Source organism: Haliotis asinina, chromosome 10, assembly GCF_037392515.1.
Source record: "Haliotis asinina isolate JCU_RB_2024 chromosome 10, JCU_Hal_asi_v2, whole genome shotgun sequence".
In the NCBI taxonomy this organism is placed as follows: domain Eukaryota; kingdom Metazoa; phylum Mollusca; class Gastropoda; order Lepetellida; family Haliotidae; genus Haliotis; species Haliotis asinina.
Window position 1 is genome coordinate 45637210 of NC_090289.1, and position 18444 is coordinate 45655653.

Below are 18444 nucleotides of genomic sequence, written 5' to 3' on the forward strand. Positions count from 1 at the left end.
CCGACACCACTGCGTGCACGTGATAAGACAAAAACTTTTATTTGTGACCTGGGAATGTTGTACACTTTATATCTAATGTACCCTCCACGTGTTTGAATAACTGCCTGCCTGTACAACACATATCCTCGATCACTCGTCGTTTCCGTTGACACTGGTAGGGAACTTGGTTACAGTGAGAGTGGACTCTGTCATTTTTTCGACAGAAAATTTATGATTTGTGACAGAGTCTTTGTGACTTTGGCAACTGCAAGGCTCGAGTAAGGTGCAATGACTGTCCTGTAGAAGCCCGAAGGATTTCATTTCGCGTTTACCTCAATGATTTTTTACTTCATGAACTAAAATAGGGTATTACTCTGATAACCCTTGATAATCATTTAAAGTCACAAAATTGTTACGATTTTGATACGTTTTTTTTTTATAATGAATTGCTATATTTAGAAAAGCTAAACAGCATAAGTTAGTGTAACCTGCAAAGTCAACATTCTGATTGTGTTTATCACCCACTAAAGTACTGTTTGTTGAACTGTACTGTTTTATCAGCGAAAAGAAAACATATATTTAAAACACTGATTTACTCTTATGTGACAGGAATTTTGTGATTATGGAATTGATGTAACGGAAAATTCATTCATGGTCACGGATAATTAACAATCGAAAAAGTGGATCTCATCGGACCCGAGTTCTAAAACTCGCTTGTTTGTGCAGAAATTCAATATAGGTTGATTTGAAACAGGTAAGAGTGTTTTGTATCATATGTTACAACCCGTTTCATACAAAAGACGATGCGACGCTACTTATCCCATGTTCCACATTATCCTAGAAACTACAGATGAGTATATGTACACGATAAACAATAATAACAATAACCTTATAACAATAGTAATCTGACAACAGAATCATATTTGATGAGTAACAATAGTATCTGTAGAATATGAAAACATTTATTGATAAATACTCTTCTTATTCTTAATTGCATGAAGTTCATTGTCATGATTGATTATTAGTTGATTTATTTGAGTATTATTGCTTTACCGTCGGTTTTGTCAAAACTTAAACTGTATTAAATATCTGAGCAACAGTTCCTGTGACGGTCGAACATAGATTTAATGTCTGTGTCTTTATCGTTAACAACAGTGTCTCATAAACACTACTTTCGAGACATTCATATGACATTTCTAAAACTTTACACATTCGGACACTGATAGTAGAGAATCATATTCAAGTAATGGGAGATGTCTGTCCATTAAGGCCTGCATGGGTGCTCAGCATGTTATGAAAACACACAATGTATACATACCAGCTGTGGATAAAACATACAATTTCCAAAAAATATCTAACAACACGTTCTGTATGATCTATATAAACATCAGCAATAGCAAATTATTATAACTCTATATACAAGCATATTATTAGACACATTATTGAAGTTAGTGACCGATAAAATCACATGCTATCTAGAGCATAGGATGCATGTATGTGTGAAAGACGAACTGTTTCAGATATAACGAGTACCCACTTCTTACCCCAAAGAAAGGAAGAAAGATTACAGTCAAACAGAACAGAATCATAACATGCATGGTATTGGAACTGTGGCCACCATACAACAGAGTTTCACCCTGATGGATGTGTCCAGGACTGTAGCCTTTTATGTATATATATTTATCAGTGTTCAATCTGACACTGACACGTCTTTTGTTAACTGTGCTACTACAGTTCCAGTTTATGTATAGTTTATGATCATATCACAGACAGTCCCTGATCCAATAATCATGGAAAATCAAGTGTGTTGAGTGTGTGTTTTATTTTGGTGTTACATCCTCCCTCTGACAGGCTCAACAGGCCTACTTCTGTAACATGTAGACTTCTTCTTTGGCACGTATGTTTGTTTGCCAACTGCAAATATTCATCAAGTCTCCAATGGGTATCTAGTATGCGAAAAATGTCAAGGGAACACGCAGCAGGGAAGGTATTCTCCCAAGGTAGAAGTGCAAGAAATGTTTATGAAATCTACTTCTAATATGAAATTACCCTTTTTTGAAATGATACGAAACAAGTATCCCATCACTAACATTTAATTGCCAATTATAAAACTGTTGTGTTTCACATTAACTTCGCACATTTTTAATGTACAGAGTGTCATGTTCATTGATTACCGTTGAAGAATTTCGTTAGCCAAGAACGATAATTCATGCTGTCTCACTCAGCACAACGCAGGATAGAATTTCTTTACTTAACCTACATTTTTCTCTGTCTGCTAAACCCAGGTGACACACCGAACATGTCTGGAACACGCGATGACCATGCGGGTAAGTGTTTGATGTTATTGTGAATCAATAAGTTTATATTTCGTGAAGTCATGGCTGCAGAATGTATATGTGCTCCTACTTTCGCAATGAAAAATTACAATCAACAATAACTTTTATTGAGCATGACAGACCATTTTGACTATCATTGTTAAAGATCTTGATCATTGTAATTTGGTGGCTCAGTAATGTTACCTGTTATGTATGAAAACACGGACTGCTCGGAATTGGAGTGTACATGTTAAGCTACATTATCTTATCTCATTGAGCTAGTACAAAAACGTCTCACGTTCTCGCTAATCGTTATATAAGTGTAAAATTCTCGTAGGTAAAGGTAAACTGAAGTGAACTTCACCACCACAAGGGAACAGCTTATGTGAAGTCAGATGAAATTACATACTCTTAAGTGTGTACTTGATCGTGACTCATCACGCTTCACCTCCTCAACCCCTACCTCAACACACACACACACACACACACACCTCCAACCTCAACATGACAACTCATAACTACACACACACGTATACATATTAATCCTATATTAATCCTAGTTAGGTCTGTAAACGAATCAGACGGTTTGAAGTCGTTTTCATATGACAAACTGACATACACTGACACGTGAAGGATAGGATGATATTCACTCTTACTGTTGTTTAGTTAGGAAAATATTCCAGAGGCATTAAGTACACCAAAACACTTAGACCGACTCATCAGCCCGCCACAACAGTTAGACCGACTCATCAGCCCGCCACAGCCCGCCACAACAGTTAGACTGACTCATTAGTCTGCCACAACGGTGTCATCAGCCATAAACACAGGCATGCATACATACACAGAGACACATACACGCGTGGGCGGATACACAAACATAAATTCATTCACGCATACATAGATACATACATGATACATCCATACACAGAGAGAGAGAGAGAGAGAGAGAGAGAGAGAGACACACACACACACACGTACATACATACATACATACATACAGACAGACACAGACAGACAGACACACACATATACATACATACATACATACATACAGACAGACAGACAGACAGACACACATACACATACATATATACATACATCAGCATATACAAACTATATGATACTAGCATGAATTATGAACTTCTCTAAAATACTCAAAACAAACTTATATATATCACGTAACTTATGAAGTAGCTTTAATTGTCATCGTGTTTTGTCAGTCATGACGTTTTATGAGATATGTAATACATACCTTCTTGGTTTGACTCTGCAACATGTTATTAAACGATGTATGTAATTGCCATCAATGCATGTCAGATATCCATGTAACTGTAATAACAACGTCAGTCATAGAATAACAGTATATGACAAAACACGTGACTAGTTCCATACTATACACAAAAGAGTAATAGAAAGAGAGAGAGAGAGAGAGAGTGTGTGTGTGTGTGTGTGTGTGTGTGTAGAAATTTACAAGCACGAAACATGTCATGTTATAGTTTGCTAATCATCAGATACAAAATAGAAGAAAGCCGATATAATGAGAAGGATGTAAAGTCTAGGCGTCAACATAGATGCACTGAGGTCATTAGATGTACATATCATAAATATTCATTAATTGCAAACAAGACATTTATTTGTTCTTTAGCCACCGGTACAGGTGCTGACTCACGCTTACACTCAACGTGTGATGCACTCTAAGCGCTCCACAGTCAATGTTTGCTTCACATTCAAAATGCATGGTAACTGAAGTACGTGTGTCTGACCCGAACACCTCAGGATAATCAGCTACATGTCGAAGAGAGACATGCACGTTCTACATATTTCAACGTTAACTCGTTCAATCTTAAAGATATCAATGTTACGGGTGTCACTTTAAGTACATAATAATACACCTGGAAAAAATAAGAAAAAATGGTCATTTTCACAAAGTTGTGTGTTTCAATGGTACAGCAACATGTTTTTTCTTCTTGTTGTTTTTGTGTTGTATTAAAATGGTTTTTGTTTGTTTTGGTTTCTGTAAGAGCATGTTTTGACCACACGATAACACAACACGACGCGCCTCCTTAAGAGCGTTAATAACGAATGTGGCACAAGAACTCAATTCATATATTCGGCGTGTAAATGGTACCTATTACAAGTATTGAGCTAGACAGAGGCACCGACACCACTGCGTGCACGTGATAAGACAAAAACGTTTATTTGTGACCTGGGAATGTTGTACACTTTATATCTAATGTACCCTCCACGTGTTTGAATAACTGCCTGCCTGTACAACACATATCCTCGATCACTCGTCGTTTCCGTTGACACTGATAGGGAACTTGGTTACAGTGAGAGTGGACTCTGTCATTTTTTCGACAGAAAATTTATGATTTGTGACAGAGTCTTTGTGACTTTGGCAACTGCAAGGCTCGAGTAAGGTGCAATGACTGTCCTGTAGAAGCCCGAAGGATTTCATTTCGCGTTTACCTCAATGATTTTTTACTTCATGAACTAAAATAGGGTATTACTCTGATAACCCTTGATAATCATTTAAAGTCACAAAATTGTTACGATTTTGATACGTTTTTTTTATAATGAATTGCTATATTTAGAAAAGCTAAACAGCATAAGTTAGTGTAACCTGCAAAGTCAACATTCTGATTGTGTTTATCACCCACTAAAGTACTGTTTGTTGAACTGTACTGTTTTATCAGCGAAAAGAAAACATATATTTAAAACACTGATTTGCTCTTATGTCACAGGAATTTTGTGATTATGAAATTGATGTAACGGAAAATTCATTCATGGTCACGGATAATTAACAATCGAAAAAGTGGAACTGATCGGACCCGAGTTCTAAAATCCTATTCATTGCTGGATGTTTCTATTACTGTGTTTGTTGTGTCTGAGGACCGTCTGAATGTTCGAAGTTGTAATTCGAGGTGATTTAAACGCAATATAAAATTAAAATTCATATTTCGTCTTTCAACCGTTCCATGTCAGGACAATGTTGACTAGAACATTATAATTGGTCAAGTATAATGTGGTGATATTTGTTTTTAATTCCACCAGGAAGCGTATGAATATTGTCTGAGTTACTTATGATAGAAATGGGCAAAATCGGTTTACTTTGGTTGAAAATCTGGTATAACATATTGTTGTATGGCGGACCTGTCGTACTTTCCTCTGTTTGGCATAGTTTGTCTATGCTTGTATTTGCTTCAATATACATCTTGCAGTAAAAACAAAAAAAACCCAGATCCACTTATGGGATTCAAATAGTCACCACGAATCGCTACTTGAATTGGATGTGTTTCTCTCTGTGAGACGCTTTCAGATAGGTACACTTAGAATATATTTTGACGTTGTTATCATACATATCATAACACACGAGCTAAACGTGAACACAATACTGTTATCAGTCAACACATGTAAGGTGCCTAGCGTTTTGTTCCAAGTGTTCACAGCACTTTTTCCAACACCATTTGTAATGCAGTACCTATCGAGCATACATGTACTTTGTTGATGACAAGGAATAATGCATTGACAGTGAATTAATATTTATGGTCACATCGTCAATGTGCCAATCAAACCATATGAATGAACTGTATGTTACAAAGAAATGCTATGACGCTGTAAAACAACTGCACACAAAACAACCAAAGTACCACATATACCACCTATGGGATATAATGTGGTGTCTACCTTCAATAGCTGGCTATCTACAGCCCATGTATATATTGTGATGCTGCCTATTGTGATATCGTTTCACGATAACATCATGGATTGCATCACAATAGGGAGCGATACAACATATACATACGCTGTAGATAGCCTGCTGCTGAAGGTAAACACTATGCCAGGTCCCATTGGCGGTAGATATGGTTAGGTCACGAGGGAACTTACAGTGGTGTTTACACACTTCATGCATGTTTTACCTGTTTGGTGCCGAGAACTAATTAGATGATGTGATTATGTCATGCCCGGATCAGTGTTCGAGATTAGGTATCAGGGTATAATAGAGCCTGTGAAAGGGAATTAATTGGTGTACGTAATAGAATAAAGGATCGACAATGCATGACTGTAATGAAGTGCATGAAGTATGTATGTATGTGTGTATGTATGTATGTATGTATGTATGTATGTATGTATGTATGTATGTATGTATGTATGTATGTATGTATGTATGTATGTATGTATGTATGTATGTATGTATGTATGTATGTATGTATGTATGTATGTGAGTTTATTGACAGTATGGGTGGCCACTGGCCCATTATACATTTAAAAGAGAAATACAGTGTGTAGCACAACAAAGCGCCTGGAACATCAGTTATACATTTGGCAATACAAAACGTGATCGTAGTTTAACTGCTAGGAATACATATTTTGCAAGCAGTGATAATACATGAGCATTTTTTTATGCTAACAACTGTTGAAATTTGGTTTCTGAGGGAAATGTGAAGTAGTATGCAGGAATGAGGGAGCGTCTTAGACTATCATAAAAAGGACATACCAAACAAAAGTGATATTCTGATTCAATTTGTCTAACTATACACATGGGGCAAAGTCTCTCTTCCCTGGTTAAACCTATTTTCCTACCCTGTTCAATGAATAATCTATGGCCAGAACAGCGGAATGCAGTAAGGGCAATGCGATAAACCTTAACAGAAATACAAGATAAGTACTTTTCAAAACCTGCCTCTTGTTTTACAGAGCGGTACAAAGTTAGTTTGTTATATCTGTGGAGATCTTCAAACCAGCGCTGCTTATCAATATCTATGCATCTCTGCTTGAAAGAGGAAATGAAATGATTTATAACACCAACATCCTGCTTACTCCAGACTTCACCAAAGCCATACTCAAATAATAACGACTTTACCTTTAATGCCCAACAGCTCAGACCCTGATTGCTAATGATAACTGGTAGGAATAAACTTTCTTAAGAATAACATTATCATCTTGATACAAGAGTCTTATCCAATACTTGATAATCTTTACATAACAGTTAACTCTAAGTGAATGGCGACCTAACTCACCACGTGCTACAATATTCGGTACAGATCTTTGTAAATATAAGAGCTTTTTACAAAAACGATCATGGACTCTTTCTACATCTGGTGAGGGGTGAAAACCCCACACCTCGCTACCATATAATAAAACCGGCCGAATCTTAACATCAAATATGTGACATAGCATGTTGATAGGCAAGTTATAGAAATTATATATCTTAGACTTTAAACACTGGATAACTTTAGTAGCTTGGAGAGCTAAAGTTTTTTGAGCAATATACCATTTGCCGGAGCTTGAAAAATGTACTCCTAGATATTTGTAGGAAGAAACTATGTCCACGGGTTGGCCATTATAGTACAATCTTTCATAAGTTTTAAGTTTACCTTTCTTACGAAAGACAATAACTTTACTTTTATTTAAATTAACTAGCAACTGCCATTTATCACAATACCTTGACAATTTGTCTAACCTTTTCTGGAGACCTTTAACTGTACTATCCATCATCACTATGTCGTCTGCAAACAGTAATATAAACAATTGCAGCATACCGATACTGATAGACCACTGATTATCCTGCTCAAGAAATTGCACTAAGTCGTTGATAAAAAATGAAAAGAGAAAGGGGGAAAGCTGGCAGCCTTGACGAACTCCGAAATTACAATCAAAGAATTGAGTACAATTATTTCCTACAAGAACACAAGACTTTACGTTTTCATACATATTTCTAATAAGTCTAAAGACTCGACCTTTAACGTTGCCAATCCATAGCTTATACAAAAGGCCATTACGGGGGACTGAGTCGAAAGCTGATTTTAGATCTATAAACGCACAGTAGAGTCTACCTTTATGCAGTGATAAATATTTGTTTATAACAGTGTCTAAGACAAAAATATTATCGGTAGTCTGGAAACCTTTTCTAAATCCTGCTTGCTCTGGAGCTAAAGTATTTTCTCTCGTGGCCCAAATTGATAACCTGTTGCAAATTATTTTGGCGAATATCTTCGATGCCACTTCAAGAAGGGTAATTGGTCTGTAGTTGCCTGGTTCATTAGGATCACCTTTCTTGTATATCGGGATAATAATTCCAAACGTCCACTCTTTAGGGTAATTACCAGTCTGTAGAATTATATTAAATAATAATCTAAGCATCTCATAGCACGCAGACGGTGCATATTTGTAAAACTCAAGGGGTATTCCGCTGAAACCTGGGGCTTTTCCTGGCTGCATATCATTAATAGCTTCAGTAATTTCTTCATGTGAAATAATTCTATCGAGAAAGTCATTATCAACTGTACTGTCGATAAGTTCGTCATTAATAGAGTCAATAAAGTCAAAGACAAAAGCATAAAAGTCTTGTTCGCTGTCTGCAAAGTTTGTACCCTGAAATAATGAATAAAAATGTTCATTCCAATCTGCGCATGAGATATTATTACGTTGTGTATTAAATGATTTAAAATAAGACCAAAATAGTTTGGATAGTCTTTGGATAGTAAAGCACTGTTTAAAGTTTGTACAAAATTATTAAACACGTTAGCAGATTTCTGTTTACACAGTTCTTTGTACATCTTTTGGGATTCACGGTATCTGTCCTTGTTCATTTCACTGTTAGAGTCACGTAGTTCACGAAGTGCTTGTCTGGCTGCTGCACGTGCAGCACGACACTCGTTGTCATACCAGCTATTGTTATTGTTGCGATTGACAACAGGCTGAGTACCAAAACTCTGCCTCTTGAACGGTTCGACACAGTGATGGAGCACTTCCTGGAAACATGTAAAGGCTTTTTGAGTGTTATTACATTTAATATGATATATAAAATTGTCCTGAGCAATAGAGTCTCTCTGGCGATTCCAATGGTCAAGATATAATCCTCGTTGATCGTCACTCCAAGAATACCTAACACGTTGCAGTTCATCGTATGTTGTGTTTACATATCCTTCAGGCTTTGTTATTTTCAATGAGTAGGCAATAGGCATGTGTGTACTTTCTACTTCGTTATATATTACATCAAATTTTTCAAACAATACAAATGATCTTTCTGAGCATAATACATAATCTACAACGCTACTACCACTATTTGCAAAACATGTAAAGCGTCCATGATCCTGATCACTGCCTATCCTACCATTACATATGCGGAGTCCAGTTGACATGCAGAAGTCCAAGAGGGCATGTCCTCGTTTGTTAACCACGTGATCCTGAGATGTACGTGGAAGGTGGGTATCTTCTATATAGTTTATATCGTCATCGATGGGTAAGTAGTGGGCGTCGTCATTTTCAATGTAATCGCAGTGGTTTCCGGCTCCTGTTCTGGCGTTGAAGTCCCCTTGCAGTATGATGTCACAGTGCGGTTGTGCAGATCTGTACTTCTCTATGTCTTGTAAGAGGAGAATGTATGTATGCATGCATGCATAAAGTATGTATGTATGTGTATTCGTGTGTGTCTTTGTCTACTTTAATCCGTATGGTAAGTATTCTCATTAAAAATGCTAAACGAGATAGCTTGAATAAAATCTAAGATACTTTAAACGTAATAGTAGCATTAACAAATAAATCATAGCACAATGTTGCTGTGATGGATGATGCATATCCGTAACCTGATGGGCGGTTGAAAATGATACACAACATACATTACAATCTGAGATGCAAACGGGCTGAAGTTACAGGGAATGTAAAATTTAATATAAAATTTAATATGTCAAGTCTATCATCATATGTAGAGATTATTATTTCTGCTAGTGGTATTATTTGTGTATGTTGATTAAAGTGCATAATATGCTTGATATGACTGTTAGGACGGCAGGAATTTCATCTTAAAGAAACAAATTGTCACATTTTTTGCCTGACTGATGCTTAGTTGATACATAAACATATATTAATATTGACTTACGACCATCTTAGCGCTAACAGAGCCTCGCAAATCTAGGCCATGATCTTTAAAACATTATTTGGAGTGTCATTAAGCTTGCACATTGTGCCAAGGCGGTTACATTTGGAGTGACCAATCTGGAAAAAATGTGTCATTGCTGACCAGACAGTTTGCGAAACGAATTGACCAAATAGGCACATGAAAGTTTGAAAGTACCTAAAGTGTAATCCTTATTCCATGTAACCTATATCTCGCATGGGCACCTATGTGTCTGCTTCGCCTGAACCTGTTCCGTTCCATTGACGAATATTGTATTGTCTTTTTACTCCTTTGCAAAAGCAGTTAACAGTAAGTATGGATTGGAAATTCACTCGTATTTCCCATAAACCAATAGCCAACATGGATGACCGCGTTTTACAACATTATTCTGTTCCTGGGAACAAACAGAATTGTTTATGTATTGTATTTAGTTACTACAGTCAGTTTGGGTTAAAATGAGAACGTCTGCACCCAACATGATCTGAAGTCTGTTTAACAAACTGTCATGTAATGTTGTGCTATCCTCACGCTTCACATAGATGGGTGAACCCAAACGTACAGTACTTTGTAGAACATCATTTGTTGGCTTTTACATTTTCAGATGACAGTGCACCGCCTTGGTACTTCTCCACACGATATTTCATAGCTTCAGTTGCCGCCTTTGGTATTGCGAATACCTTCCTTCAACGCGGCGACCTCAGCATGGCTATCGTCTGCATGGTGAACCACACTGCCGTAGACATCCTCAAACACGGCCAATCCGAGGACCACAATGCCACCCTCTTCACTAACGCCACAACGGAATATGCATTCAAGGGAAACAACATGATGATATCTAACATGACTTTAAACATGAGAGTAAATATCACGGATGAAGAGCCTTCGCATCATTTCTGTGACACACAGATATCTGCAGTAAATACTCAAGAGCGAGAGGTAAAATTGAGAGGTATCATTACAGAAATCAAGTGTTCACGTGTTTTCGCGATTTTCGTTCAAATTCGTTTGTAATGTCAGTGATTCCTAATATTGCCTATATAAAAGCCATTTACCAATATATTTCCATACAAGATGGAAAACACTGAAATTGCACATGGCATGCTTTTTAGTTTTTGATTTGTCTTTTTAATTACCTTTCCACAGGATGGAGAACTGGTTTGGGACAAGGAGACCCAGGGCCTTGTCCTGGGCGGACTGTTCTGGGGCTATATGGGACTCCAGTTTTTCTGTTCTTTCTTCATTCAACGATGGGGATCAAGGAAGGTGGTTGCGTTCGGCATGTTCTTCATGTCAGTCCTGACGTTGCTGACACCGGTCACAGCATGGTGGTCTCCCTGGGCAGTGCTCGTACTCAGAGCAATCATTGGAGTCTTTAATGCAAGTATCATTTTACTGCCAGTAGAAGTCTTGAAGTGTGTGCACAAGGAATGCAGCATGGCAGTAGTTTCATCCTCAGCGTGATTACACTTCAGAGATTAATACACACACGCACACACACACACACACACACACATACACACACACACACACATATATATATATATATAGAGATAGAGAGAGAGAGAGAGGGGGGGGGAGAGGCATAGTATCACTGTAACGTACAGTCAAAATGTGGAAATACAATATTATTCTTCTGTTTTTTTGTGCTGCGTTAACGTCTACGCATCTAGTTATTGAACGGTACACGTGCATTTGTGGATCATTTAATTTGTTAAGTTTTAAATTTGTTCCAATTCTTTTAATTCCCTGAGATGTTAACATAAGAAGTTTTATCACTCTCCTGTTGTAGGGTTTCTTGATAGCAGGAAGCTTTGCTCTGTGGGGAAAGTGGGCACCCCCTGGCGAAAGAAGTCGCCTCATATGCATCACATTTTGTGGCAACATGGCCGCTACTGCTCTGGTGTTCCCCCTCTCAGCGTTCCTATGTAAATTAGATTTCGCCGGAGGATGGCCCTCAGTGTTCTATTTATACGGTAGGTATTTTTGCCATTCAGGTATCAAACTATTCTTTAATGTGCCAAAGGTGGTTTGTTTGTTTTGGGATTTGGTTTTGTTTTTGGCTTGAAGCCGCACTCTAGCTATACAAGGCGGCGGTCTGTAAATAATTTGACCAGACAAGCCAGTGATTGACATCGTGAGCATCTATGAATAAACCATGCAACCAGTCAACTCGCTGACAACATTGTTGCGTTCATTCTTTCGACGTAGTCGTAGCGTGTTCCGCTTTCACGAAAATTGTAAATCAAGGCTACGTTGGATTTTCACGGGTAATTACACTTTGGATATCTTGTGAAATGTTGCTTTATAATCTTACAGGTGTCCTAGGAATATGCTGGACGTTTATCTGGGTGTACACTGTGTACGATGACCCTGCACACCATCCAAGAATAAACCAGAAGGAACGCCAGTACATAGAAGAAGCACTGGGGCAGTCGTCAAAGAAAGCTGTGCCAGTAGGTCAAAAACCTTTTCCAAGATATGTAGAGGTTACAGGGTTAAATGATTACGAGAGTTATAGATAGACAGGGTAATACTGTAAACTGTGTATACTTATTATGTACACGCTTATAACCAACCGACGGATATGACTAACCGTTTCGGGGTCCTGGTTCATACTATATGTTTAGTCGAAAATTGGTATGACGAACTATGCTTATAACGAACTGACGGATAAAGTTAAACTGTTTCGGGTCCCAGGCACCTACCATATTTCTGTCGAAAATTCGTGTAATTGTATCTTACCTTAGAGATATCTTTGAGGGTGTCCGTTACTTCAAATGTCCACTCTTCCGGCTTCTGTGTTAGTTTGTACGCCTCTTTTAGCATCACGCCAGCAATATCGTGGCGGGGACAACAGAAATGAGTTTACACGTTGTACCCATGTGGAAAATCAAACCCGCACCATTAGCTACCTCACCGCTCGCATCAATATACTGACCTTTCAGACGTTTAACACAATTATAAATTTACCTCACGGTTACATGAACATATGTTGTCTGAACTGAGAGTGCATGAGGTCGTTTTCACTTGATGAATAACAGGCCAATTCCGCATTATTTTTTATGGTTTTTAATGGACATGATATGCTGTGCTGTAAATACGATATACATTAAATGTTATGTTTATTTCAGCGTATGTTGTCGTAGTTAGAATACGTTGGACGTAACTGAAAAGCACAAATTTATGTACACACATGTTAACAATTGTTTATAGCCTATTTGTTTCCATTAATCTCCCAAAGGATGTTGATTTAAACAATTCGAACAGATGTATATTGTCTTTACTTTGTAAATCCCATTTTTGACATAAACAAAAATTGAATGACAAAACGATAAATTTCTATAATGTGCAATGCTACAATTAATTTGCTTTCGCTAAACAGGTTGCCGATATTGGTGAGGATGATAAGTAGATCTTCTTTGGCGAAATCAACACTAGCGGAATAGGCAATATAAGCAGAAATGTGCAAAACAAAACATCACTAAGAAATCCGGGAGTCCAGTTAGTGCCATTAGCAGCCCACGTCCTGTCTGAATGTGGTAAATAAACATTTTATATCGATATTATTTATCAGTAAGTTCAGATCAACTATCCTTTGAATAACAGTTGCTTCGCGTTCTTAATTTCAATATTTTATCAAGAGATTCACATTAATTGATCAACTTCTTTCTTCTTATGAAAATTAGAGGCCTAACAATTTACTATACATCAACAAAGAAGAAAAAAGATAAGATTAAAATTAATGACCTAGAAACATGATTTAGAGATCACCGATAATAACAACCCACACAACAAAGCAGAAATTTTAAAGAGAACAAATAATATGAAAACTGAACTTAATGAATTTGAAAGAAATAGAATATAGGGGTCCTTTATTTAATCCAATGGCTAAGGTTGTGAGAAAAACCAAGTAGGTATTTTTAATTTTTGGATTGTAGAAAGTTTCTAAACAAATCCATGTTAGAAATAAAAAAAAAATAAATGATAAAAGTCCTGGACCAGACGGTTTTACAGCAGAATTTTATAATTCGTTTGGGTAGATGTAAATATATTCTGGATAAATTCCTTACCTGAGCATGTCGCCCAAACATCTGATCATACCTGAAAAATAAGCGTTCAGGTATGCTTACCGTAATACCCCAGGATAGTTTCCACTTAAATCAAGGAACTTAACAAGTACTTGTATGTGCAAAATGATAAAAAATACAAAGAATTCTTGTATTTCCGTTGTCACAACCTGGTGAGAAAACCATCATAACAGGATCAGTCCTCAGAACCTAAAGATTTAACGATTTAGCTGTACACTATACAGTATTCCGAGCGTCATGCGCGTTTGCAGGAACGATTCCGCTTCTTTGCGTGTTTGTAAGGGCAACCATTTCATTACTGATAATATATTCATTACTTGCTTGTGATATAACTTACAAAAACCTCTACTTTGGTAGATGCTTCTGACCAATATGGAATTTTTTTGTTGATTTCGTCCCTTAAAGTGACACCCATGTGATTTATACAGTCACATGTCTTGTTAATCTGATACCTGTACAATAATTAGTATCTTGACAATAACATTCAAGTGTTGGTACCCCATTCACTGTTTTCACTTGCAGGTGCGTACCCCATGGCTGGATATATTTACTTCATTACCTTTCCTTGGAATAGTATGTGCACAGACTACATACAACTGGGGGCTGTTTCTCATGATGTCCAACCTACCCACCTATATGATGGAAGTGCTTCGCTTCGACATTAAATCGGTCAGGAGATACTGACACATTGAGTGAATGAGTGAGGGAGTGTTCTATACGCCGTTTCTAGCAATATTCAGCAATATCAAGGCAGGAAACACCAGAAATAGGCTTCACACGTCGTACCCATGTCAGGAATCGAACCTGGGTCTTCGGTGTGACGAGCGAACACTTGCACCACTAGGCTACTAGGCATGTAATGTAAACTATGCCTATTATGAATTGATAGATATAATGAACAATGCCCTGGCTCCTGCTTCTGGTTATTCAATATGAGTATAACGGAATATGCGTGCATGGAACTAAATTTAATGGCTTCGTTGTGCTCGAGTATATGAGTGAAATTGAGTTCGAACCAAGGTGAGACATACCACATGTCGCAGTAGTTCACAAATCATCACACCTGTTCTGGAACCCATTACTTAATAAAATTGTTGTATATTTTACGACTGCTTACATAAACACAGACTTCATTATGACCTATGCAGGTTTGTATGTGTCGTGAATATTTGTAAGAATCAAATCATCTTTTACTTAGCTAAATTCAGTCAATTTGAAATAGCATTAGCTTGTTTTTACTCAAACTCATAACTATTATCACATACATGGTACATTGCGGTTAATACGATCAACAACTTGCCTTAAATGCCGACGACGAAACATAACATATTTATTACACTTTCTGTTCATAATGATTTCTTGTGTAAACAGAATGGCGTGTATTCCCTCATACCATACGTGGCCATGTTCTTTACCATTCTTCTCGGGTCTTTCTGTGCGGATACGCTCATAGAAAAACGCTTACTCAGCGTATCGTATACCAGGAAGCTCATGACAGTTATAGGTAAGTATTCATGTGATTCTTGCAGGCAATACCTTCCAAACAGAGTATATTCATAAGCACTTTCGAAATTTTGCTATTTTAGACGAGAAGTGTGGAACAATACGATTCTGCTAGTAAATCTAGATGTATTTGTTTAACAAAGGGAACATATGTGGCAGTTATAAATATCAAGAAAGTCAACATATATGATAGTTATAAAAGATATTGATTTTCAAGTCTATGTCCAAGCAGAATTTTGAAGACCAAGAAACAACGTATACTAGCAAGTATCATTTAAAAATATGTGTAAATAACTGCATATTTTCAGGCCATCTTGTTCCTGGTATCCTGTTGATCATACTGAGCTATCTGGACTGCACCCAGAGTCATATCGCCGTGGCCATTCTGACGTTAGCCATAGGCCTCGGTGGCTTCGCTTTCAGCGGAATCATAGTCAACTTCTACGACATTGCCCCAGTATTTGCTACCAGTATCATGACAGCGTCCAACACCATAAGCATGATACCAGGCATACTGGCTCCCTACGTTGTTGCGGAGATCACGAAAGATGTACGAATGATAGTTATATGTTTGTATGTTAACATTCCTATAACGTAACAGGAACATAACGGAGTGTAGTATACATATTGTGTGTGCAATGCTGGTGCCCGGGAAATCTGTACGTGTAAGTGAGTTTAGTTTTACGCCGCTAAAACAACCGTATAGGTCCTGTGGTCAAGCTACATGTTCACCTGCACTGGGTTGCGTAAAGGGCGCAGTTCTACAGCTGAAAGATGAACAGCAAGAAGCACATTCTTCATGGCAGAGTAGTGTGGTTTTAATGAAAGCACAGAGTGTGACGATTGAGCAACAAAAACTACGATTATAAAAGATAGCGCTGTATATCTGTTCAAAGGATATCTCACCTCAATGTGATCTGAAGAAAATTTATCCCAATGACATACCATTTCTTATACCATTGCTGTTTCAGCTGTAAGAGAAACGCGCGCACTGTGTATAAACCTACAACCATAATATAAAGTTTACATCATCTGAATATATATCATATAGATAAACAAATACGTGTAAGAAAACGTATAATAGTTAGTCACTGGTTGTCAATGATGATTGTTTCATTTCTCATCTTTCAGAAAACTAGAGAACAATGGCAGATCGTCTTCTTCCTCACAGCTGGTCTGCTTGGGTTTGGAACTGTCGTGTATCTGATTTTTGGACAGGGACACGTACAGAAGTGGGCCGTCATCCGGGACATGCCGGAGGAAGAGATTGCTCTTCCTTCATGATGAACAAGCCATCTAAACTGTAAAACTGTAGCAATGTTTTGTATTCTTAGTCATGATAAGTATGTTATTGTCACAAAGCTGAATAAAATATGTTTAATGTAGTGCATATGCTTGCGGATATACAAATCAGTGAGACCTATACAAATCCGGATCATCAGTTATGCTTTCAGGCCGTAGGAGGCTAACTCCTGGAATTGTTAATCTGACTCGTTGACTTAATCAATCATGGCATCATATCCACGCTGATCTTCGGGGAATCCAACGGTGGATGTTCTGGCCCAACCTGGATTATTTACGCACTACTTTCAGGTGTTTGTCTAGACAAATGGGTGTACAGATTAGCGCTATTTCCATTGTTATAAAATCTGAAAAACTAAGGTGAATGGTACCTGTGTTCGTTTTAACGGTTGTTATTGTGACTAGGACAATAGAAACACGTTTGGTTCAAACTGTGATCAAAACGTCATCTATATCATGAAGCTTGAAACATACGTTGTACGAGATTGGCTACCGATACCCATGAAAAGCTTTCTTAGAATTGATCTTCAGCAACCCACACTTGTTGTAAGAGGTGGCTACCGAAGTTAGAGGTCATTAATTCTTTGTTGATGCATTGCATGGCGTCTTAATAGTGTCGGTCGATGTCCTTCAGTCACCGGATTGTCAGGTGCATACTTGAGTATTCACGTACCGAGGTCATATAGCTGGTGTATTGCTGAGTACGGCGTTGAACAACGAATAATCAAACAGTTACTCAGAAGGGCCTTACTGTATCGGACATACATACAGAAATACGCCTTGAATATTCAAACATCGAGCTGACGATTTGCCTGCCGCTTCATCTGATCGTAGTCTTTGGGAAATATCGGACAACTCATGGTTAACAATTGAAGGACTATACAGACGAGAGTTGAATCCATTCTCCCACAGACTGTGTAAGACTATGAAGAGGCCTTGCCTACCTGGTTCTATAGGACACGTACAGATGTTGGCATTCATCTGGATAAAGTCCGGAGGAAAATAGGACTTCCATCCAGACGAGCAATTTGTTACCCTAGGATCTATCTATCTATCTATCTATCTATCTATCTATCTATCTATCTATCTATCTATCTTACTATGTATAAGTGTGTGTGTGTGTGTGTATGTGTGTGTATATATATATATATATATATACACACACACACACATATATATATATATATATATATATATATATATATATATATATATATATATATATATATATATATATATATATATGTGTGTGTGTGTGTGTGTGTGTGTGTGTGTGTATCAGGGTAACAAATTGCTCGTCAGGATGGAAGACCTATTTATATATATACACATATGTGTTAGACTTAGTGTTGTGTGC

General features: G+C 37.5%; 1 protein-coding gene and 1 long non-coding RNA gene across 2 annotated transcripts in view; one reads left to right on the top strand and one right to left on the bottom strand.

Moving 5' to 3' along the window:
- The window catches only part of LOC137298915 (uncharacterized), a 20211-nt gene extending 7076 nt beyond the window's left edge, over window positions 1-13135 (bottom strand). The window contains exons 1-2 of the long non-coding RNA XR_010957769.1: window positions 12937-13135; window positions 3547-3623 (exon numbers count right to left, since the gene is read on the bottom strand). This is a non-coding gene — a long non-coding RNA (uncharacterized lncRNA). The remainder of the gene's footprint in view (window positions 1-3546; window positions 3624-12936) is intronic.
- LOC137298912 (uncharacterized transporter slc-17.2-like) overlaps window positions 1-17171 on the top strand; it is a 20168-nt gene extending 2997 nt beyond the window's left edge. The window contains exons 2-10 of the mRNA XM_067831285.1: window positions 2265-2306; window positions 10796-11130; window positions 11338-11571; window positions 11984-12167; window positions 12511-12647; window positions 14805-14951; window positions 15654-15786; window positions 16094-16335; window positions 16917-17171. Coding sequence (XP_067687386.1) covers window positions 2265-2306; window positions 10796-11130; window positions 11338-11571; window positions 11984-12167; window positions 12511-12647; window positions 14805-14951; window positions 15654-15786; window positions 16094-16335; window positions 16917-17069 — 1607 coding nt within the window. The 3' untranslated portion in view covers window positions 17070-17171. The remainder of the gene's footprint in view (window positions 1-2264; window positions 2307-10795; window positions 11131-11337; window positions 11572-11983; window positions 12168-12510; window positions 12648-14804; window positions 14952-15653; window positions 15787-16093; window positions 16336-16916) is intronic.
- Window positions 17172-18444: the final 1273 nt, after the last annotated feature.